The sequence below is a fragment of the Oryx dammah genome, unplaced genomic scaffold (assembly GCF_014754425.2).
Source record: "Oryx dammah isolate SB20612 unplaced genomic scaffold, SCBI_Odam_1.1 HiC_scaffold_24, whole genome shotgun sequence".
Taxonomy (NCBI): domain Eukaryota; kingdom Metazoa; phylum Chordata; class Mammalia; order Artiodactyla; family Bovidae; genus Oryx; species Oryx dammah.
In genome coordinates, this window is record NW_024070208.1 from 16,326,565 (window position 1) to 16,348,156 (window position 21,592).

The 21,592-nt window shown below is 42.7% G+C and overlaps 1 protein-coding gene across 1 annotated transcript in view; it reads right to left on the reverse strand.

Moving 5' to 3' along the window:
• CPB2 (carboxypeptidase B2) overlaps window positions 1–21,592 on the reverse strand; it is a 58,958-nt gene that overhangs the window by 34,613 nt on the left and 2,753 nt on the right. The window contains exons 2-4 of the mRNA XM_040267237.1: window positions 7,536–7,611; window positions 4,276–4,400; window positions 2,050–2,158 (exon numbers count right to left, since the gene is read on the reverse strand). Of these exons, the coding sequence (XP_040123171.1) occupies window positions 2,050–2,158; window positions 4,276–4,400; window positions 7,536–7,611 (310 nt within the window). The remainder of the gene's footprint in view (window positions 1–2,049; window positions 2,159–4,275; window positions 4,401–7,535; window positions 7,612–21,592) is intronic.

Consider the following 21,592-nt stretch of genomic DNA (forward strand, 5'->3'; position numbering starts at 1 on the left):
ATCCTAACCACTGGTCTGCCAGGAACAACCCAGAAACATATTTTAAATACTTCTGTTTAAGGCACCAAACCCAACACAGCAGTGACATTGTCATCTTCTCCACTTGTAAATACTGCCTACGCAACCTCTCCCCTCCAGGCCTCAAGGTTACTCATGCAGGGCTGATGTAGGTAGCTGGATGGAGATAGTTTAGATGGAACAGACCAAGTCAAGGTAGGAGAGACAAAGGAGAGGGCTGAAATGTTAAGGTCCCCGTCCACCAGCCAGGCACATTGGTTCTAGAAGCACGCTGATCTCTGGTTTGAAAGAAAGTGTTAGACACTCAGTCATGTCCGACTTTTTGCGACCCCATGGGCTGTAGCCTGACAGCTCCTCTGTCTCTGGAATTCTCCAGGCAAGAAAGCTGGAGTGGGAAGCCATTCGCTTTTCCAGGGGATCTTCCTAACCCAGGAATCAAACCCAGTTCTCCTGCGTTGAAGGCAAATTCTTTGCCATCTGTGCCACTAGGGAAGACTGAGTTCTGGTTTAACTAACTGGAAAGGAACAGATGCATTTGAAGATTAAATAGAAAATTGATGCTTATTATTTAAGTGTTAGATGTCTCAAAAACATGGATATGGTTCTTAACAGTTTCTGGGCACCTAGCCAAAAATAATTTAAAAAAATACTTCTATTAAGGAATATAGCCGTACTCCTATGAAAGAATAAAAGGTATCAAGGGATTTGTACTACTTGGAGAACATTATATTGAAAAGAAAGGGCTCCAAGGGGTTTACCCTTTAAGGGAACAAATATGGGGAAATGGCTCATAGAGTATGATGTGAAAGCTTACTGACGTCAACTGAACATTGGTATCAAGCTTATGTTTCCTCTGGGAAAATTGGAACCTGTAAGTACGAAGGAAAAAAAACAATTTCTTAAATATTAAAATACAGACATCATCATAATCATTACTATTAATATTATTATTTTAAATAGGTTCCTTCTAAAGGGAATAAAATACACTTATACACTTTACTGCGTCCTAAATATAAGTGAATAAATTCCTTTAATTCAGTGAGATAATGTGCCAATAATTCAGTAAGAATTCATTTAGGATAATGGTCAGACTGCTATTTTTTCTGTGGCAGTTTCAATAAAAAGGTCCTATTTTTTAATTTCCTGTTGTTCCTTAGAATGCAGTGTTACTCCTGACAGTCAGAGATATTCTTAGCTAGAAGAATATCTCTAGCTTAGTTAGAGGGGCAAAGTCCAAAATATGATACAATCTTTCCAGGCAAGATGTCTACAAAAGGACCAATTACCTCTGTAACAGTGTCAGACTTTATTTTGGGGGGGGTCCAAAATCACTGCAGATGGTGATTGCAGCCATGAAATTAAAAGACGCTTACTCCTTGGAAGAAAAGTTATGACCAACCTAGATAGCATATTCAAAAGCAGACATTACTTTGCCGACTAAGGTCTGTCTAGTCAAGGCTATGGTTTTTTCAGTAGTCATGTATGGATGTGAGAGCTGGACTGTGAAGAAAGCTGAGCACCGAAGAATTGATGCTTTTGAACTGTGGTGTTGGAGAAGACTCTTGAGAGTCCCTTGGACTGCAAGGAGATCCAACCAGTCCATTCTGAAGGAGATCAACCCTGGGATTTCTTTGGAAGGAATGGTGCTAAAGCTGAAACTCCAGTACTTTGGCCACCTCATGCGAAGAGTTGACTCATTGGAAAGGACTCTGATGCTGGGAGGGATTGGGGGCAGGAGGAGAAGCGGATGACAGAGGATGAGATGGCTGGATGGCATCATAGACTTGATGGATGTGAGTCTGAGTGAACTCTGGGAGTTAGTGATGGACAGGGAGGCCTGGCGTGCTGTGATTCATGGGGTCGCAAAGAGTCGGACACGACTGAGCGACTGAACTGAACTGAATCAATCTAATGGTGATTTTTTTTTCACCTTCTTCCACAAATTATGATTCTCTAATGATTTCCCATGGCTGAAATGGCAATGCTGATTCAACGAAAACAGGAATTTTGGAGAGAAATGTGACAGCTTACCTCATTTAGTGAGTGATACTGTTCATAGTAGGAGGAGGATGCCCGGGGGCTGATGGTGTCATTGGAAGTCTGCTGCCGGATAAGATCTTCCACATTTTCCACCAGGACCCTGGGTGATGAAACAAGAGTATGAGCTGGTTTCCAAACAGGGCTCTGATTTTCCCTCGTGGCCCATTGCAGACACAACAGGCAAGTGTGGGGGGAAAGTCAGTAAGAAATCTAGCAAGCTCAAGGTGAAAACACTGCTAGTGTGATGAGCTGAAATTCACAAGCCCTCTGCATAGAGCCTCATGGGCGCTGGAGAGACAGTGGCTCCTGTAGGGTATGTTTTCAGGGCCTTCAAAACCTGACCCTTTCTCCAACATTATCAACATTTCTTGATGGTGACTTATTAGTGCCTTTTAAATGAACACAGGAATAAGGAACGTAGAGAAAAGTGATCTCATTTAATTCCTCTTGCAAGGGGTCCAGAGAAGGCAATGGCAGCCCACTCCAGTACTCTTGCCTGGAAAATCCCATGGACGGAAGAGCCTGGTAGGCTGCAGTCCATGGAGTCGCTAAGAGTCGGACACGACTGAGCGACTTCAGTTTCACTTTTCACTTTCATGCATTGGAGAAGGAAATGGCAACCCACTCCAGTATTCTTGCCTGGAGAATCCCAGGGACGGGGGAGCCTGGTGGGCTGCCATCTATGGGGTTGCACAGAATCGGACACGACTGAAGCGACTTAGCAGCAGCAGCAGCAAGGGGTCACACAGTTAACTTAGGCACAAACATTTTAACTAAGATGAAATTGAGCCATTCTGTCACCTGGGATGAACAAGAAAAAGTTAGCTGCCATTCTAATATAACTTTCTGTACTTTTATTTAGAGTTAGTTGCTCAATCGTGTCCAACTCTTTGTGACCCCATGGACTGTAGCCCACCATGCTCCTCCATGGAAGAGGAATTCTCTTGCATGGAATTCTCCAGGCAAGAATAGGGGTGTAGGTAGCCAGTCCCTTCTCCATGGGTTTTCCTGATGGCTCAGACTTTGGTAAAAGCCAAGGTAAAAGCCCAGACTTCCAAATCAGAAAGTTTTGAGTTAAGAGTCCTAGATGTGCCACATTCTAGCTGGTTGACCTTGAGAAATTCCTTTGTAAATCTGAAACATTTTTTCTTACACACATTGAGGATAATATCCACCTCACAGGGTTTAATAAGGGTTAAAAGATACAACGTATAGAAAAGCTCAGTACCTTTCCTGAAATGCATCAGATACTAATAACATATTATTATAATAATCATAGTGTATTATCCAAAGATTGCCTAGCATCCAGGAAGTGTGAGGGCGGCAGGAAAACACTGATGCTTGGGTAATGGATACGAAAGGAGATATGGACAGGAGACTCTAAAAGGAAGAAGGCATGGGCTTTGAACAGAAAGCATACCTAATGCATATTTTAGTTTAGAGCCAGACATTCTGGAATGCTCACTGACCTCTTAAAGCAAAATTCCCTTTAGCAGCTGCTTTTTTAAGTGATATCACCAAGCCTACTAAGGTGAATGACATTTTGGTTCCTAAGTCCAGGAACAGAGTAGAGGAATTTTAAGAAGGAACTGGGAAAAACCATAAGAGGCTCCACAGATCACTGAATCTAACAGTCTATTTCAGACAAGGGACCAAGGTCTTGAGCAGTAAACCACTTGTTCAAGGTCATGGAGCCAGCCTCTTGGGCTTCATCACAAATCCATTCCAGACGTTTCCATGTGGCATGTTTAGTGTAAGTATTCATTTTTCTAGGAAGCAATGATACCACCCACTAGTAAATGCCCTGTGTGTGTGCTCAGTTGCTCAGTTGCTCAGTCATGTCCAACTCTTTGCAACCCCACGAACTGTAGCCCACCAGGCTCCTCAGTCCATGGAATTTTTCAGGCAAGCCTACTGGAGTGGGGTGCCATTTCCTGTTTCAGGGGATCTTCCTGATCCAGCGATCAAACCTGAGTCTCTTGCATTGGCAGGTGGATTCTTTACCACTGTGCCGCCTGGGAAGCCCCAAATGCATCACAGGTGTTTATAAGGTTTGTGTATGCTCAGTGGCTAGTCGTGTCTGACTCTTTGTGACTCCATGGACTGTAGCCCGCCAGGCTGCTCTGTCCATGGAATTTTCCAGGCAAGAATTCTGGAGCAGGTTTCCATTTCCTAGTGGTTATAAGAGTTACTCAATAAATATGGAATTATGCCTACCTGCATGGAATTCCGCTCACATTTAAATGGGCTTTCACATTGCTTACATCAGATGCATTCACAAAAAAATGGACTTCGTGTCCCTTCACAATATATTCAGCTGTTACTGGCTGCCAGAGAACAATCTGCAGTTTCAAGAAGGAAAATTGATAAAACAAAGACAGTTTTTCACATGGTTTTTCTCATCTGTAGCTAACGCCATAAAGAGTATCTATAGAGGAAATGAAAAAATAATTTCTGGTCACTGGCCCACTCACAGTCACCAATCCCATTCACACACGTGGTAGTGTGAACATTTATTCTGCACGGGCTTGTTTTATTCTGTAACCCCAGTGGCTAATGAGGGCCTGGCATTTACTAGGTACTCAATAAATATTTGCTGAGGCAGTGAACTGATGCATGAACGGGTGAATATTTACGGTCCAACTGTAGGACTGGAGGTGTATGTCAGATGTTTAAAGAGAAACGAAAGTTGGTCTGGAAAGAAAGTTGACTAATGGTGCTTTTCTTTAATAAAAATCCCATACCCTTGATTCTAACATCACATTGGTGTTTCTTTCCTTTAATCTAATTGTGGCCTTTGGGCAAAACCTTTCCATAATATTTACAGGTTTTTTTTTTTTTTCTTCCGGCTTTACTGTGCTTTTTCCAAGCACTTACACACCCATTGCCTCTGATCTTTTTACTAATTCTTTGCCATAATCTAGGCGGGAGTTATTATTTTGATTGTTCAGATGAAGAAATTAAGGCTTGAAGCTAAGCCGTCTAAACATTACAGGCCAAGTAGTGGCCAAACAAGACCTAAACGCTGAACCTCTGATGCTTCCTCTGGCAGTGCTTCCTCTGTCTGCGCTGCAGTGGCGGTGGGGACACAGCGGCCGCTCTTCTGCTGGCGACGCTTAGTTCCCTGACCCTGTGTGCTGCTGTTCCTGTCGATCCCCTACAGCCTGAGGTTGCGCGGCTCCAGGGCTGCGGCCAGTGATGGCCTACTGCAGGCATATCCTCGCAGGCCCATTCCTGCCAGATTAGGGTTTCCTCCTGCAGCTGACTTTGTCTTAAGGACTTACATGGTCCAAACTTTCATCAGGATTGTCCTGCAGTCTAGAGGTTGTGCAGGCATATGACCCTCCTTTCTGCACAGTGGCGGCTGCTCAATGGTCTGTGGGTCCTCCCCGCCACCTCCAGCTCCTTCTTCATCCTTCACAAGCAGACCCCATAACAAGTCTCACATCTCTAATCTTCTCAGAAGACCTTAGCCCAATAACCATGGAGCCAGCAATTTTTTTATCATGATATTTTGTAACTCTTAACAGTTTTCTGCATTCAGGGGAGTTCAGTTTCAGACATGAAAATGTTAGCCAGTTTTCTTCTGTGTTTTTTTCTTGGGCTCCAAAATCACTGCAGATGGTGATTGCAGCCGTGAAATTAAAAGACGCTTACTCCTTGGAAGAAAAGTTATGACCAACCTAGATAGCATATTCAAAAGCAGAGACATCACTTTGCTGACTAAGGTCCGCCTAGTCAAGGCTATGGTTTTTCCTGTGGTCATGTATGGATGTGAGAGTTGGACTGTGAAGAAGGCTGAGCACCGAAGAATTGATGCTTTTGAACTGTGGTGTTGGAGAAGACTCTTGAGAATCCCTTGGACTGCAAGGAGATCCAACCAGTCCATTCTGAAGGAGATCAGCCCTGGATGTTCTTTGGAAAGAATGATGCTAAAGCTGAAACTCCAGTACTTTGGCCACCTCATGTGAAGAGTTGACTCATTGGAAAGGACTCTGATGCTGGGAGGGATTGGGGGCAGGAGGAGAAGGGAACGACAGAGGATGAGATGGCTGGATGGCATCACGGAGGACGTGAGTCTGAGTGAACTCCGGGAGTTGGTGATGGACAGGGAGGCCTGGCATGCTGCGATTCACGGGGTCGCAAACAGTCGAACATGACTGAGCGACTGAACTGAACTGAACTGAACTGGAGCATTCTTTGGCATTGCCTTTCTTTGGGATTGGAATGAAAACTGACCTTTTCCAGTCCTGTGTCCACTGCTGAGTTTTCCATATTTGCTGGCATAATTAGTGCAGCACTTTCACAGCATAATCTTTCAGGATTTGAAATAGCTCCACTGGAATTCCATCACCCCCAGTAGCTTTGTTTGTAGTGATGCTTTCTAAGGCCCACTTGACTTCACATTCCAGGATGTCTGGCTCTAGGTGAGTGATCACACCATTGTGATTATCTTGGTCATGAAGATCCTTTTTGTACAGTTCTTCTGTGTAGTCTTGCCACCTCTTCTTAATATCTTCTGCTTCTGTTAGGTCCATACCATTTCTGTCCTTTATTGAGCCCATCTTTGCATGAATTGTTCCCTTGGTATCTCTAATTTTCTTGAAGAGATCTCTAGTCTTTCCCATTCTATTGTTTTCCTCTATTTCTTTGCACTGATCACTGACCAAGGCTTTCTTACCTCTCCTTGCTTTTCTTTGGAACTCTGCATTCAAATGGGTATATCTTTCCTTTTCTCCTTTGCTTTTCACGTCTCTTCTTTTCCCAGCTATTTGTAAAGCCTCCCTAGACAGCCATTTTGTGTTTTTGGCATTTCTTTTTCTTGGGGATGGTCTTAACCCCTGTCTCCTGTACAATGTCATGGACCTCCATCCATAGTTCATCAGGCACTCTGTCTATCAGATCTAGTCCCTTAAATCTATTTCTCACTTCCACTGGATAGTCATAAGGGGTTTGATTTAGGTCATACTTGAATGGTCTAGTGGTTTTCCCCACTTTCTTCAATTTAAGTCTGAATTTGGCCATAAGGAACTCATGATCTGAGCCACAGTCAGCTCCCGGTCTTGTTTTTGCTGACTGTATAGAGCTTCTCCATCTTTGGCTGCAAAGAATAGAATCAATCTGATTTCGGTGTTGACCATGTGGTGATGTCCATGGGTAGAGTCTTCTCTTGTGTTGTTGGAAGAGGGTGTTTGCTATGACACCTATTGGACTTCTGTTACTGTAGCATCTTTGTGAGTTCACTTCAATCACAAGTCACTATTATTTTAACTGGCTGTAAAGTTAATAGCACAGATGAAGAAAGGGTTATTTGGGGAATCAAGTGATTAGGGGAAAGAAGAGAAAATTACAAGAAGAGAGATATAACCCAACTATATACAAGTCAGACAACATGTAGGCAAGAACATGATACACCATTCTTTCATAAAACTTAATACGAAGATATGAAATATGAAGATAAATGATGGAGAAATTACCTGGTATGTTGTAGTAACATTCTGCAGAATTTGAACTTGCCTGGAGGTTCTAGGAAGAGCAGATAAAACCTGGCCCCTGGGAGAAAAACACACACAGGATTTTGAGGTTAAGCAAAAAGTGAAAATAAGATAAATTATATAGGGAAGGGCTTCTAGGTAATTATGAAAAGGAAATAAAATATTGAAATAAAAGAGGATCTCAACATAGATTTTTAAATAACCTAGATTTTGCTTCACTCTAGATGGAGAAATAGGAACCAAGTTTACCCTTCCTTCTACCTGAAAACTAATATATATGTGTGTGCATACATATACACACACATGTAAAACAATGCACTTAAGAAATTGAACTTATGTAACATGATGAAACACACTATCCTGTATGGGGTCCTGGAACAGAACAGTGGAAAAACTGGTGAAATCTAAATAAAGACTGCAGTTTAGTTAATAGTAGAGTACCCATGTTGGTTTCCAAGTTTTGACAAATAATACTATGATGATATAAAATGTTAACATTAGGTGAAACTTGGTGCAGTATATACAAAAACTCTCTAATATCTTTGCAACTTTTCTATAAATCTAAAAGTATTTCAGATAAAATTTTAATTAAAAATTAAAACAAAAACATGTACCAGGAACTCTAGAAGCTCAAAAGGTTGTGATAACTTCTGCCTGTCACTATTAGGAAAGGCTTCATGGAAGAGGCAACTGGGTAAGTTAGCAGTGGAAAGGCAGGCTGGCAGAAGACAAAACGGCATCAGTGGGGAGATGGAAGGATGTTTATTTTTGCCAAGTGTATGATTTAGGTGTTTAGAGCAAGAGAATAATGGTAGCCAAACAGAAGTGAGTTTGGAAACTTCCATTCCTTCTCCCCTAGAGAAGTTTTCCAATGCACCCTGAGAAATTTAGCCTTTATCTTGTAGGCAATTAGGAGTTAGGAAACTGATATCATGTGACATGTGATTTATAAGAATAATTTTGAAAACAGGGTGGAGGATGGTTTATTTTGAAAAGCCTGATTAAAGGATTCTAAATTCTAGAAATAAATCTATGGAGACTTGATTATCAAAAGAGATAAAGAGGAGCTCACAGAAACAATAAATTCAGAGGTTTTGTGTCAATTATTGGTACAATTCAAGCATAAACTCTTCAACCAGTGATTAAGTGTATATGTCCAAGGATATGTGTTGCAGGATGATTCTTAGTAACAATAACTGGGAACCACATATATGAGTGCTTAGTCATGTCCAACCCTTGAGACCCCATTAACTGTAGCCCACCAGTGCCTCTGTCCATGGAATTTTCCAGGCAAGAATACTGGAGTGGGTTGCCATTTTCTACTCCAGGGGAATCTTATCCACCCAGGGATTGAACCTGCGTCTCTTGAGTCTTCTGCTTTGGCAGGTGGATTCTTTACTACTTGTGCCACCTGGGAAGTCCAGAAACCAGACGAGCGCTTATCAGTAAGTGAATTTTTAAATGTTGGTGATGTTTCCACATTCTAGAATGTTTTGTCGCCATTATTAAGAAAGAGTCGCTTTAAAATAGTTAACTCGGGGGATATCCCTGATCGTCCAGTGGTTAAGACTCTGGATTCCCACTGCAGGGGGCACGGGTTCAATCCCTGGTCAGGGAACTAAGATCCTGCATGTCCCATGGCATGGCCAAATAAATAAATAAAATAAATAGAATAGTTAACTTAAGGGAGATTTACGTTATTTATTAAGAGAGAGAAGCAAGAAATAAGTGGAGAATTGTATGAAATATTATCCCATTTTTGTAAAATAATAAGTTGAGAAGCAAGAAGAAAATTATTAACTGTTGAAAACAGGAGAAAAGTTCTAAACAAATAGACAGCCCATTGTTAATGTTGATTTGGATGGTGGGGAATGACCACCATCATTGGACTGGGTAGGTAAGTAGAGGGAGCAAATAAAGATTGTTATTAAAAGAAAGGTCTCCATACTTCCACATAAGAGATGATACTCAACTAATGCGAAATTGTACACAGGTATCCTGGTAGCTCAGCTGGTAAGGAAGCCACCTGCAATGCAGGAGACCCTGGTTTGACCCTTTCTTGGGTTGGGAAGATCCGCTAGAGAAGGGATAGGCTACCCACGCCAGTATTCCTGGGCTTCCCTGATGGCTCAGCTGGTAAAGAATCCACCCGCAATGCGGAGACCTGGGTTCCATCGCTGGGCTGGGAAGATCCTGTGGTGAAGGGAACGTCAATATTCTGGGTTGGAGAATTCCATGGACTGTACAGTCCGTGGGGTCGCAAAGAGTCAGACACGACTTTTTGAGAGACTTTTGCTTTCACATAAATGTATAGAGAAATGTATGAAAGAATAGTCACCAGAATGTGATATCTTCTCAGGGTGATGAAATTTCAGTTTTTCTTCCTAATTGTATGATTTCCCATATTGTTTACTTCTTTAACCAAAAAGAATTCTTTATTTTTTAATCAGGGGGAAACTACATAAAAAAAGTGACTCTGGCTGTGAAAAAAAACACTACCAAGCTTCTTAACAATGCTGGTGGCCCTCTCACAAGCACATTCCTTATTGTTTTCAAATGTCTCTGGCTCATCACTGGAACATAGTTACTGGTGATTTTCCTAGCCTTCCATAGTACTTTTATTCTGGCATATCCTTCCCTAGGATTTTTTTTAGTATTTATTTATTTGGCTGCACTGAGTCTTTGCTACAGCACATGGGACCTTCAGCCTTCACTGCGGCATGCCGGATCTTTAGTTATGGCACGTGGGGTCTAGTTTCCTGACCAGGGATGGAACCCAGGCCCCCTTACGTTGGGAGCACGGAGCCCTAGCTGCTGGACCACCAGGGAAGTCCCATGCCCTAGGAATATTTTGATGCCCCTTTTCAACATCTGCCACAACAGTTCTGACATTCCTGGTTCACTTAGACAGGCCATTATTTTCTCCAAGCTTCCAAGAGTCATCCTGGTGGCTGTTAGCACCACCTCCCAAGGCTCTAACTAGAATGTCAAATCTAGTATCATGGGCAAGTGCACCCCTTTAGGGACAGAGATCTTTTTCCTTATTAACACACTCAGCACTTGGACATCCAGATTCTGTCATGACTTAACCCTAGGTATTAGTTTGGAGGCCAGTGCGGGGAGGTAGGAGTAGACGCTGAAGGCTGATGGTCAGAGATGATGCTACAGAGGGAAGTCCTGATAGCAACGGGGATGATGAGATTGCTTTGCTTTAAAGCCAGGTGGCAGTGCTTAACCGGCTGTAGCACGTTGGACACAATTATTACAAAAAGCAGCAAGGTCAGAGTGGTACCCAGAGGGACATGACCCTCAGAAAACTGGAGTTAGTTAAGAGAACACGGAGTTCTTAGGGGCAAGAAAGAGGGCAGCCAACAAAGGTATTGCTCAATCTTTACAGTCGAAAGGAGTCAGGGATGGGTGACAGTCGCTAAGGACAGTTGTCCTAGTCAAAACGCTCAATCCACTGTCCAGGTCCCAGGCCTGGGGAACTTCTTAGCCCAGGATCTCTTGCCCGAGGAGGAGTCAGGTCCCCACAAAGAAAGACCTGCTGCGGTAGGGAGAAGGTGCTTCCTCAGTCCTTTCCAAAAGAAAGCTATGGCTATTTACTCAGGTCACTCTGCCCACTGGGGAAAGGAATACTCAAGCATGTGGAGGTGGGTTTTTTTTCTTCTTTTCTTTTCTTATTGGAATCTATTTGTTTTACAATACTGTGTTTGTTTCTCCTGTACAGCGAAGTGAATCAGCTATTATGTACACATATACCCCCTCTTTTTTTTTTTTGGATTTCCTTTCCATGCAGGTCACCAGAGACCACCAAGCACAGTTCCCTGTGTTACACAGTAGGTTCTCATTAGACCAACCATCCCAACATCTTTACGGGTGATGTCTTTAAGAATCTGCCCTGGAGGCACAGCTGAGGCCCTTGTTAAGACTGCATCACAGTTCAATTCCTCCTCAGCTCGTATCTCCTTTCTTTATTCCTCCACACATGTTGCTCCTGAGATCCCATTCCAGTAAATTCCCTACATGCTAATCTCTATCTCAGAGTCTGCTTCCTGGGGAAACTCACCCACAGCAGTACAAATGCCTACTGTGTGAGATAAAACATGAAAAATTGCTATACGAACGGTATCAATACTCTGCTATAAGAATGTAATATCAGAAGTTACTGTTGTCTGGGGTAGTCAGAGGATGGAGACATTCTGAGCTGGACTTTTGAAATAGGTAGGATTTGACTGGTGAATGGGCAGTGAATGGCATAACACTAAGACAGATGGAATTTTGGCAAGTGAATTGGAGATGAAATGGTGTGTTAAGTGCTGATGAGTAAGTGGAAAACAAAATCAGAGCTCAAGGGATGGCATGTGACCCAGGTGAGCAGGAATATGGGGCTTACGTTGGGATATACCAGGAAATATAACCAGGATAAATGGGCAGCCTAGGACCTGATCACTGAAGGTCTTAAATCCTGGGTACCATTTTGGAAGTTTGAACACAAAAGTGACCAAACCAAAGATTTCTTTTGAAGTGAAGTATAAAGAAGTGGGCTTCCCTTGTGGCTCAGCTGGTAAAAAAATTCCGCCTGCAAAGCTGGAGGCCTTGGTTCGATTCCTGGTTGGGAAGATCCCCTGGAGAAGGCAACGGCTACCCACTCCAGTATTCTAGCCTGGAGAATTTCATGGACTGTATAGTCCGTGGGGTCATAAAGAGTTGGACATGACTGAGCAACTTTCACTTTCATAAAAAAGTGGGGATATGTCCTGAGGAAAAAGAACAAAGCTGGAGGCAGAATCCTCTCAGACTTCAGACAATACTATATGAAAAGATTAAAGACACCCTACCAACTAGGAGAAAATACATGCAAACAATGCAACAGACAAAGGGTTAATTTATAAAACATACAAACAGCTCACACAGCTTGATATCAAAAAAACCAAACAACCCAATCAAAAAGTGGGCAGAAGACCTGAACAGACATTTCTCCAAAGGAGACATATAGACGGCCAACAGGCACAGGAAAAGATACTCATGTGAAATAAAATTAATTTTTTATGGCAGGACAGGAAAAATTTAAATGTAAAAATTTTCTCTGTTCTTTGGCCATATCTTTCATCTGAATTACCCCCAATCAGGAGACATACCTGTCTAAAGAGCAACATAATCCTAGCATCAGTAAGACAACTCCTTAAAAGATAACACTGCTTCTTGATCTTGTAAGGGTCACGATGATGCTTAGATCTGGATTTTGTAAACTGTCAATAATATGTCATTTAATAGTCAACCCTCTATCTCAAAAGAAACATATTTAATATAACCGTGCCTTGGTGACTGCAGTCATGAAATTAAAAGACACTTACTCCTTGGAAGAAAAGTTATGACCAACCTAGATAGCATATTCAAAAGCAGAAAAAAAAAAACAAAAAAAAACAAAAGCAGAGACATTACTTTGCCGACTAAGGTCCGCCTAGTCAAGGCTACGGTTTTTTCAGTAGTCATGTATGGATGTGAGAGTTGGACTGTGAAGAAGGCTGAGCGCCGAAGAATTGATGCTTTTGAACTGTGGTGTTGGAGAAGACTCTTGAGAATCCCTTGGACTGCAAGGATTTCTTTGGAAGGAATGATGCTAAAGCTGAAGCTCCAGTACTTTGGCCACCTCATGCAAAGAGTTGACTCATTGGAAAAGACTCTGATGCTGGGAGAGATCGGGGGCAGGAGGAGAAGGGGACGACCGAGGATGAGACAGCTGGATGGCATCACGGACTCGATGGATGTGAGTCTGAGTGAACTCCGGGAGTTGGTGATGGACAGGGAGGCCTGGCGTGCTGTGATTCATGGGGTCGCAAAGAGTCGGACACGACTGAGCGACTGAACTGAACTGAACTGAACTGACTTCTAACAGGTGAACCGTCCTCCAAGCTCTCTGAGATGCTCTTCCTAGGTTATAATACTCAACTTGGCTCAAATAAAATTTTTTGTTTCTTTCTTAGTTCAGAGAGATTAATTTTTCTTCAACACTCAGCATTGCTTACTATTTAAAAAATGCAAATCAAAACTACAATGAGTCATCACCTCACACCTGTCCAATTGCTCTCATGGTAAAGTCTATAAATAAATGCTGGAGAAGGTATGGAGAAAAGGGAACCCTCCTGCACTCTTGGTGGGAATATAAATTGGTACAGCCACGAAGAAAAATAGTATGGGAGTTCTTTTACGAACTAAAAATAGAATTATTACATGATTCAAGATTTCCACTCCTATGCATATAACTGGAAGAGATGAAAAGTCTAATTTGGGTTGGGAAGATCCCCTGCAGGAAGAAATGGCAACCCACTCCAGTATTCTTGCCTGGGAAATCCCATGGACAGAGGAGCCTGGCGGGCTACAGTCCACGCAGTCGCAAAGAGTCCAACATGACTTAGCAACTAAACAACAAACAACATACACACACAATGGAATCTTACTCAGTTACAGAAAGAATGAAATATTGCCATTTACACCAACATGGATTGACATAGAGATTATCATACTGAGTGAAATAAGTCAGACAGGGAATATGATATCATTTATATGTGGAATCTAAAAAATGATGCAATTGAATTTATTTGCAAAACAGAAACAGACTCACAGATGGAAAACAAACTTATGGTTACCAAAGGCGAAAGGGTGGGAGGAGGGATAAATTAGGAGTATGGAATAAACAGATACACACTACTGCATATAAAACAGATAAACAACAAGGATTTAGTGCATAGCACAGAGAACTATACCCAGCGTCTTGTCATAACCTATAAACAAGGAATCGGAAAAATACGTAATGTATAACTGCATCTCTTTGCTATACATCCAAAATTAACACAATATTGTAAAATCAACTATACTTCAATTAAAAACAGGATGTGGAGATTTGTATAATTAAATCATTATACTTTTAGAATTTACTTCTAAATTTTAAAATGAAACCCCTTACAAGTTAATCTAACAATGATATACAATGCCTTACAAAACAACGAGCTCTTCATTATTTGAATAGAGGTTGAATTGCAGTTCCACGTAAAGGAAATTTTGTGTTGACTAGAAGATAAGATGCTTTGGCATTTTAAAATGGGTTAAGGGACAAAAACGTACTAAAATGAGTCAACAAAAGGAAAAAGAAAAAAATGTGGAGGAGTACAATGATGCGGGTATAAATTTACCATTAATATGTAACACCATTCCATTAATATGTAATTACCATAATACCACTAATATAAGAATACGTCCAAGTTCCAATTGTGGTGAGCTGGACTCTTCCTATCTCCAGTTTGAGCAAAGGGCAATGCAGCAGAATCAAATAATGAGATAGGGTCAGTCAGATGCTATGTAGCCCAGGCCCCAGGCAGAGAAACTGGTCTTAACCAAACAGTCTAGCTGGGTTTTATCAACAGGATGCTAGGAAGGCCCACAACAAAACCAGACTGAACAGGCCAGATCCTAGATAGAGGGCAAAATAGGCTAAAGGCTGTCCTGGCCTTGATTTCTGTCTGAGTTTGTTTCAGAAGTACTGGAATTTGGCAGAGGTGCTTTGCAGCTGCATTTTGAGACCTACAAGGGTCAACCACTTCCAACTAGCTCTGACTTGACCACAAGAACATGCCCACGCAGATAAAACCTGAACGTGTCCTGGAGTTAATTTGGTTCATCTCCATGCTTAGATCTCCGCTGGAAGGGGGTCTTTGTACTCTGCTGGCACAATTTTTGCTGGGTTCAAAGGAGTATTAGATTGCACATGGGCTGGCCCTGGAATTCTCCACCCAGGGAATTCTCAGCCCACTCCCTTGAGCCCTAATGACTCTCCCTTAAATTCCCGTACTCCCCTCCTTCAGAGAGAAAGTATCTTTGGAGTTTGAGTTCTCCTTCTCCATCCTCTGACCATTGAATAAAGGCCTGTCTTGCTTGCATGAAACTGGGGTTCATCATTGGCAACAGGAACCAGAGCAGGGAAAGAGCTTCCTGACCCCACTTCCTGTTCAGCCAGGCTCCAAGACAGGGGCCTTTTGTCTCATTTAGTAACGAGATCCCCTAATGTCAAGCCTTCCATTTTTGAAAATCCATTTCCTGGCTCTGTGCCCCCTTACTTAGAGACCAGGAAAAGTGGTCATAGTGGAGAGAGGAGGAGGATTTGTGAAAATAGTTCTGTCAACTACAAATTCCCTGGAGAAGGAAATGGCAATCCACTCCAGTATTCTTGCCTGGAGAATCCCATGGACAGAGAAGCCTAGTAGGTTACAGTCCACGGGGTTGCAAAGAGTCGGACACGACTGAGTGACATCACCTTCAACTACAAATTGGCACTTGCCAAGGGTGCTTGCCATCTACTTCTATAAGCATGAAATCAGGTGCTGCTGACCTTCAAGCCCCCTGAAGGGAGTTCAGGGTGGAGAGCAGAAATGAGGCAAACTGGGAAAATGGTCAGGACAGGTCTTCAGATAGTTAGATGTTCTAAGAGCCCAGTTCTTGTATCTCCTCATATCTAAAAAAGCATCAAAACCTTTCATGGCGACAGCTGCTCCACATGACTAGCAAAGGCTTCACAAAACCAGCAGAAATCTTCTGGAAAAATATGTGCCTGATTGAATGTATTTCCACTTCACCAAAAATCACAGATACACTGAACTCCAGCCCCCACCCCCACCCCCTCTTTGGAGCAGTTTCTCAGAGCTCTCTGAGGTGCTGTCTCCTGGGCTGCAGTCTTCATTGTGCCCCCCAAAATACTTAACTTGAGACTCTCACATTGTGCATTTATTTTTAAGTTGACATTCTTTGCAACAAGTCGCTGTGATTCTCTCTCAATTCCCACTCTCCCAAAGGGATGAAATTTGGGGGTGTTACTTCCTTCAACTCAGCATAGTAGGGAGGATGACGGGCCAGCCCTCAAGTTTATAGACAGAAGGACTGGTGCCTGAGAAAGCTAAACCTGAGAAAAGCTAAACCTGCAAAGGCTGGCCTCCAGTTGTCTGTGCGTGCGTGCTCAGTTGCTTCAATTACGTCCTACTCTTTCTGACCCTGTGGACCATAGCCCTCCAGGCTGCTCTGTCCATGGGATTCTCCAGGTAAGAATATTGGAGTGGGTTACCATGCCCTCCTCCAGGGGATCTTCCGGACCCAGGGATCAAACCCACATCTCCTGCATCTCCTGCACTGCAGGTGGATTCTTTACTGCTGAGCCAAAAGGGTCTGCTGCTGCTAAGTCACTTCAGTCGTGTCCGACCTCTGTGCGACCCCATAGACGGCAGCCTACCAGGCTTCCCCGTCCCTGGGATTCTCCAGGCAAGAACACTGGAGTGGGTTGCCATTTCCTTCTCCAATGCATGAAAATAAAAAGTGAAGGTGAAGTTGCTCAATCGTGTCCGACTCTTAGCGATCCCATGGACTGAAGCCTACCAGGCTCTGCTGGCCATGGGATCTTCCAGGCAAGAGTACTGGAGCGGGGTGCCATTGCCTTCTCTCTAGGTTGGTAAATAAAATCCAAAGAAAAACCACTTCATGGGATGCAGTTATTGCTCAGATGCCATCCAATAGTGCCACCCAAAGCAGTGGTGAGATCTTACAGTGGCAAGAATCTGGAGGTAAAGCGAGATTCTTAGAATTGAAGATGGAGTCACAACTGACTAGAAATAGATAACTTTATCCTATAGAGGGTGATACACTTAACATCACCACGTGACGTTGTTAGAGCTTAAAATTAATCAAGGGTTCATTACATAATTTAGGATTATTGTTCTCATTCACACTTTGCTATGTTAGGTCTTTGTTTCAACCTTGTGTCCCTGGTGGCTCAGATGGTAAAGAATCTACCTGCAGTGCAGCAGACAAGGGTTCGATCCCTGGGTCAGGAAGATCCCCCGGAGAAGGAAATGGGAACCCACTCCAGTATTCTTGCCTGGAAAATCCCATGGGCAGAGGAGCCTGGTGCACTTCAGTCCATGGGGTGGCAAAAAGCCAGACACAACTGAGCCAATAACACACACAGTGTATAAGTGAAAAAATTTCAAAACTGACACATCGTGAAATTTGAGTGAAGAAGAATTTTTTGGTGAATTTTTTGCACATCCTTTCTCTGAATGTCCAAGCAACATGTATACTAATGAAGATGATAATTCTTCAGAATATAGTTCTGATTCAGACAATGTGAATATTAGACCACAAAAAGACAAAAAACCTTAGTGAATGATTCTGATAAAGAGAGTGAAAATGAAGCTCACAGTGCTGAAGAATGCTCCTTTATGGAAGAGTGGATTGAAGACAATATTTCACAAAAATTAGACTCCACAGTTGTGTCAGGCATGACTGTTGAATGTAATAACCTGCAAAGTGTTAGTAAGCTAACAGAATTAATTTTTGGCTGGCCAAAAGAAAAATCACCAGAGGTGTGCATTTCTGCAAAAATCTCCCAGTCAATAACTAAGAGTGGGCTAAAAAGCCATAGAATTTTCTAACTTTCCATGGAAGGGCAGGGAAAGGTTATTCTGCCATGTAGAATATGTTAGGGCAATGGGGGATGAAAAATAAAGACATGTTTTGATGACATCTCTGAAGGGATATAGCTACAGGATTTAACCAATAATCATTTGGTGGTAGGGGAAGGCTTGCATCAAAAATAGAGTGAAAAATACAAGCACAGTGAAACAGCAGGTCACTTTAAACCAAGGTTCAAAGACAACTCAAATTGCTCATGACAAGTAGCAATCCTGAGGTTGAAACTCAACTTTCCAGCTCCTGAGTTTTAATACTTAGGCAACATTTCCTGCTTTTTCATACTGTTCATGGAACAACAGACTGGTTCCAAGTTGGGAAAGAAGTACCTCAAGGCTGAATATTGTCACATCACGCAAAATGCTGGGCTAGATGAAGCACAAGCTGGAATCAAGACTGCTGGGAGAAATATCAATAACCTCAGATATGCAGATGACACCACCCTTAAGGCAGAAAGTGAAGAAGAACTGAAGAGCCTCTTGATGAAAATGAGAGAGGAGAGTGAAAAAGTTGGCTTAAAGCTCCGCATTCAGAAAACTAAGATCATGGCATCCGGTCCCATCACTTCATGGCAAATAGATGGGAAAACAAGGAAACAGTAACAGATTTTATTTTGGGGGGCTCCAAAATCACTGCAGAGTGTGACTGCAGCCATGAAACTAAGACTCTTGCTCCCTGGAAGAAAAGCTATGACCAACCTAGATAGCATATTACAAAGCTGAGACATTACTTTGCCAAAGAAGGTCCATCTAGTCAAAGCTATGGCTTTTCCAGTGGTCATGTATGGATGTGAGAGTTGGACTACACGGAAAGCTGAGTGCTGAAGAATTGATGCTTTTGAACCGTGATGTTGGAGAAGACTCTTGTGAGTCCCTTGGACTTCAGGGAGATCCAACCAGTCCATCCTAAAGGAAACTAGTCCTGAATATTCATTGGAAGGGCTGACGCTGAAGCTGAAACTCCAATACTTTGGCCCCCTGATGCAAAGAACTGACTCCTTGGAAAAGACCCTGATGCTGGGAAAGATTGAAGGCAGGAGGAGAAGGGGATGACAGAGAATGAGATGATTGGATGGCATCACTGACTCGATGGACATGAGTTTGAGCAAGCTCTGGGAGTCGGTGATGGACAGGGAAGCCTGGTGTGCTGCAGTCCATGGGGTTGCAAAGAGTTGGACACGATGGAGTGACTGAATTGAAGTGAACTGAACTGCTGAGTCCCCTGTAAGAATATGACTATGCTCCTCGAGGTCTGTCCTGCATATGGTTTACAGGGATGGTTCACACTTGCCATAGCTCTGAAAGATTGTTTTGTAATTTAAAAAGCTGGTGAGATGCCTCTGAACAACGGAACATAGCCCAAGGCTGCAATTTTGTTTTCTGCATTACAGCATTTTAAAGCTACTAGTGCCCTGTTCTCTAAGATGAAAATAATATATCAGTGGGAGCTAAGTGAAAGAGAACAAGCTGGTCTCCAGGTGGCAGATAGTATATGAAGTCAACAGAAGGAACACTTCCTCTGGTCTATTAATAATTCAAAAGCCCTCTATCCTCAACCCTTCTTCAGTCTCCAATTCATTTTCCTTCTTTTCTTCCAACTTCTTTTCATTTCCTCTTTCCAAATAAATAGCCTCAGCTGACTGCCTGCACTTAGGTAATCAGAACACAATGCAATTAACGACTGTTTACAAGATTCTTGCTAGTATTTTATTTTTACCCTTTATAGTGTTTGGCCTTTAAAAGCAAGTGAATATGGAGACTTTTTTTTTGGCTGCCTTTCTCTTTGGCATATGGTATTTATGCCTTTAAAACTTTTTTTGTTTCCGTTCCAGAGCATTTCACTGATGAGATTTATCAAAATGCACCTACAAATCAGCCACTGAGAGATTGCCTGAACACTAAGCATTATTAGGAAAATGATCATGCCAAGAAAATGATAACAAAGAGCGGGTTTAGGAAAAAGCCAGACCCTTAGCTCTTTTTAGGAGGGGTTATATATTTCACCCCCAGAAATAATTCATCCAAGTCTGTCACCCTGAATAAAATTAGATTTTTCTTTTAGCTTCAGTAATAGACAATTCCTGGAAGACTGATGCTCAGAAACATTTGGTAAAAAATTATTTTTACTCAGAATCAAGATTTGTGATTTTATTTCTAGTGGAGGAAAGAGACCCAAGAATAAGATACGCATCTGCCTACAAAGCTGCAGTTCCTCCCTCCCCCAATACTTGGGGCCCTGCATGGTAGGCACAAAATATTAAGTGTTATCAATATAATATAATTTGATTAAGCTAATAGTCCTCTTCCCTCTTTTTAAGCATAAGTATCAATCACAGTCTTGAGAGTCCCTTGGACAGCAAGAAAATAAAACCAGTCAATCCTAAAGGAAATCAATCCTGAATATTCACTGGAAGGACTGATGCTGAAGCTCCAATACTTTGGCCACCTGGTGTGCAGAGTCGACTCATTGGAAAAGACCCTGATGCTGGGAAAGATCGAAGGCAGGAGAAGGGGACGACAGAGGATGAGATGGATTGATGGCATCCCTGACTCAATGGACATGAGTTTAAGCAAACTCTGGGAGATGGTGAAGGACAGGGAAGCCTGGTTTGCTGCAGTCCATGGGGTTACAGAATCAGACACAACTTAGGGACTAACCAACAATCAATCAGACGTTAAAGTATACGGTTGGCCATAAGCTTTGTTTGGATTTTTTCATAACATCTTATGGGAAAACCTGAACAAATTTTCTGGCCAAACCAAAGCAAAAAAAAAAAAAGTAAGAACAGCCATGTATGAGGGAATTTTCCTCATTCATTTACTACTTTCTTTCAGTGTATTTCCTTAATATTTAGTCCTACTGAACTATTATAAACTTACTCATTTTGTAAAAACATGGTCAAGCTTTGGTATATCTTGCTAGTGGCTGTCTTACCAAGGAGTTTAGTTCACTATAGGATGCAGATGGTGGTCTGTAGGTGAGCCCACCAAACTCTGCTACGGCCAGCGGTGACGATACTTGTGCTAGGCTGGGCTGGGCTGGGCTGGGCTAAAAGTGTGCAGTGAAGTGAAAGTGTTAGTCGCTCAGTCATGTCCATTCTTTCCCCATGGACTCTAGGCCACCAGGCTCCTCTGTCCACGTGATTCTCCAGGCAGGAATACTGGAGTGGGTTGCCATTCCATTCTCCAGAGGATCTTCCTGACCCAGGGATTGAACCCAGGTCTCCCTCATTTCAGGCAGATTCTTTACTGTCTGAGCCACCTGAGAAGCCCTAAGGTCACCATCATACCTGCCACCTAGACTCCCAGCCCTAAGGTCACCACCATACCTGCCGCCTAGACCCCCAGCCCTAAGGTCACCACCATACCTGCCGCCTAGACCCCCAGCCCTAGGGTCACCACCATACCTGCCGCCTAGACCCCCAGCCCTAGGGTCACCACCATACCTGCCGCCTAGACCCCCAGCCCTAGGGTCACCATGATACCTGCCGCCTAGACCCCCAGCCCTAGGGTCACCATCATACCTGC